At 58.0% G+C, this 3,122-nt stretch overlaps 2 protein-coding genes across 2 annotated transcripts in view; one reads left to right on the plus strand and one right to left on the minus strand.

Moving 5' to 3' along the window:
• VDBG_09733 (DNA double-strand break repair rad50 ATPase) overlaps window positions 1-151 on the minus strand; it is a gene marked incomplete at both ends in the record, with an annotated part of 4,495 nt that extends 4,344 nt beyond the window's left edge. Inside the window, one exon of the mRNA XM_002999967.1 lies at window positions 39-151. Coding sequence (XP_003000013.1) covers window positions 39-151 — 113 coding nt within the window. The remainder of the gene's footprint in view (window positions 1-38) is intronic.
• A 1,116-nt stretch (window positions 152-1,267) lies between these two features.
• Window positions 1,268-3,105, plus strand: VDBG_09734 (F-box domain-containing protein; the record flags this gene model as incomplete). The annotated part of the gene is made up of 4 exons (XM_002999968.1): window positions 1,268-1,680; window positions 1,748-1,986; window positions 2,112-2,958; window positions 3,015-3,105. The coding sequence occupies 4 exons, from the start codon at window positions 1,268-1,270 to the stop codon at window positions 3,103-3,105; spliced, it is 1,590 nt and encodes a 529-aa protein (XP_003000014.1).
• Between the last annotated feature and the right edge of the window lie 17 nt (window positions 3,106-3,122).

The raw sequence follows: 3,122 nt of genomic DNA on the forward strand, positions 1-3,122 counted from the left end.
GCAGCTGTTGAAAGATGTTCTTGTCCTTGGCCGGTGACTGGAAGGAGACTTCTTGCGACATGTCAAAGTCGGGCTGGCGATCGAGATATGTCGCGTCGCCAACGTTGGTTCCTGGCGTGTCGAGGACACCGCCATAACCGGGACGTGCCATTGTCGGGTGGCTCGGGGGGAAGAGTTGATGTGGTGGTGGTGGTGGTGGTGGTGGTGATGTGGGTTAGCAAGTCGAATGTATGTTTATCTCGTCGTGCGTAGAGACATGGATGCAACGAAACATAAAGAACTGCAGACCAGCAAGTATAGCACGTGAAGCTCAGCAGTTGTGAGGCTGGCGATAGAAACTGTACGATGCAAGCTTTCAACTGCGTCGAGGTGCAAGGCTGAGAGTAAAAAAAAACGAGTAGGTGACAACGCGACTTGTGCTTGCCTGCTTTGCGAAATATGGACGTGATTCAACTTGCAATCGCGAGGGTGGCTCTTGCGCCCGTGATGCAATGGACGAGGCGCGTTTTCCACAGTTTGTTGACATTCCATCCATATTGGGTTAGTTTCATTTACTTTCTTGGGTGGTAATCATGACTAAGGCTGTCGGCCAATCAAGACACCAATTCAAACTACCCCGCACACATGACCAGGTGCCGATGAATCGTGCCTCTTTGAGCTCCCTTGCCCCCCAAGCCCCCCCTCGACACGCCCACCCACCAGAATGCGTCTCTACACCCAGCAAATGCCAGCAGAATGGCCCAAAACTCATGCCACAAGGGTGGAGAACCCTGCGTCTGTTAGCGTCACAGCCGCAGCATCTCCAAGCTGCAAGCTTCCACGTGAGAGCGACTCAGCCGCCCATCCATCCCAGGGTCATCCAACGACACATCAAGACGCGCACACTCGGCGGTCAAGACTGTCCCAGGCCGGTCTAGATCTGCGCTGCAACCAATATCGAGCTACCCCATCCGGGCACATAGCTACCAGGTGCCAGGTTTCTTCGCGGCAAACCCCAGGGAGCTCTCCAACCGAGGGGTCATCCATACCATGACGGGTTCAATTTTCAACTGAACTGACCCCATAGCCGGACCGACCCCTCCTTTCCATTTGCCTCGCAGGAGATCCTTTAAATATACGGCAAATCATTTTGAATCTTGACAGAGTTCGTCCTGCATTCTCGCTACCCTCTTCTGCTGTTCTTCCAACCTCTTCAACCACGTCTGCGCCGGCTTTTGTCCCTTACTCCTCCACACGCTGAGCAAGTCGCCTCCCTCACATCGCCACCATGCCCACCTTGGAAGAGATCCCCGATGAGATCATCCACCACATTCTCTCCTACGTGTCGCCGGAGAACAATCTGCTCAGCGTTCAGCTGCTCTCGAGACGACTCAACACGATCGCCAACGAGCCGCTGCTATGGCGCCAGCACTGTCGGACGTCCTTCAAGTACTGGGGCCCTGACCATGACTTCCAAGCCAAGCTCGACGGCAAGGTCTCCGACGTCGACTGGAAGGGGCTGTTCCTCGTACGCAAGGCGACCAACGCCCGCATCTCCAACCTCTTCGACGGCATTCTCGCCACCAAGCTCGGCCGCGTGAGGAGGTTCGAGCAGATTTGCCTCCTCGGCTACGACGCAAAGGACTTCCTGCTAGAGCAATGTCACACCATTGACACGGCGGACGACGTGCTGGCCAGGCGGTAGGAACTGATAGGTATTCCTCAAGCCACCACTCCGATCACTGAAACGAGCGCTCAGGTATCACAGCAAGGCCCTTCTCGCGAGCCTCCGCCGAGGACTCGCTCTCGACGTCTGGGACAGCCTGCGCCGCCATCCGGATATCGTGGCCAGCGGGCGAGACCCCCCGTGGCGAAGACCGCGCGCTCTGGAGTCGGCTCTCTCTGCTCTGGACATGTTTGTCATCCAGGATGATGCGGGCGACATGAATCACGTAGGTCTTTGGTTGACTGCGCCCGGCGCCGTGCATGAACTGACATGGTGTCAAGGTATCCCGCATCCTCGATGACCTAGCCCTCGAGTTCCGGGTCCTCTCAACATAGCTTTGAGCGACAAAGCACGCGAGACAAGTCACTGGCTCTGAACCGATGGCTTCGAACGCATAATCTGACAGGCATGAGCGATCCTCACAAGAACTATCGGAATCTGAGAAACTGTTTCATCGGCCAAGCCCTGCGACAGGAGGAACACGAGTCGCTACCTCTCATCTCCGTGGCCATCTTCTGCTGCCTCGCGGAACGCCTGGGTCTGAACGCGCACTGCCTGGCCATTCCGGGCCATGTACATGCAGTAGTGTATGCCACGCGCGACACGAACCTCGACGGTGTCAAGACGGAGACGGGGGAGGGAAATATTGAGCCTGCAATTGATGAGATGTATCTGGATCCTTTCGCGTCAGACTATGAAGTATCCAAAGACTCGCTGCGTACCCTCGTGCTCGGTGTTGGCTGGCAGAGGTCTCTGGAAAGCCTCCTCCACCCCGCGCCCGCCGCGACGCTCGTCGTGCGGATGGCCACCAACATCAAAGCCACGTACACCTACCACCGCGGCCAAGACCCGTTTCTGCGCGCCGGGAACATGCTGCACGGCCATCCTTCGGAGAACCTCGAGCTCGCCGTCTACGCCCAGGCCTGGGCGACGCTGCTGCTCACGCCCGGCGCGCCCGAGGAGTTTGGCGAGAGCAGCCGCGAACTCGCCTTCTGGTTCAATGCGCACCGCACAGAGGACGTGTGGCTCATTGAAAAGTACTACTCGCCCCTCAGCGAGCGCATACTGGGCACCTCGGCCAGCGAGTTCACGCGCCCCATGCGCAGGGAGGACGAGGAGTCGCCCGTGCCGCGGCGACGGGTGCCGGACATGACCTTCCGCATCGGCCAGGTGGTGCGGCACGCACGGTACGACAGACTCGGCTTGGTCTACGGGTGGATCCAGCACGCGGGCATTACCTTCTATAACTGCATGTAAGTGTCCGGCTCGTTTCGCGTCTCCAGTTTTTGTACGTTGACCCCGTCGACAGGATCGAGGACGGGCCGCCGGCTGTTGTGGCCAGGGCTGATAATCTGGAGCTCGTCAAGGAATCCCGAATCTGGCTCCGAAATCGGTTTTGAAAAGGCGGGGCTCTACT

This window comes from Verticillium alfalfae, genomic scaffold (genome assembly GCF_000150825.1).
Source record: "Verticillium alfalfae VaMs.102 supercont1.16 genomic scaffold, whole genome shotgun sequence".
Lineage (NCBI taxonomy): Eukaryota > Fungi > Ascomycota > Sordariomycetes > Glomerellales > Plectosphaerellaceae > Verticillium > Verticillium alfalfae.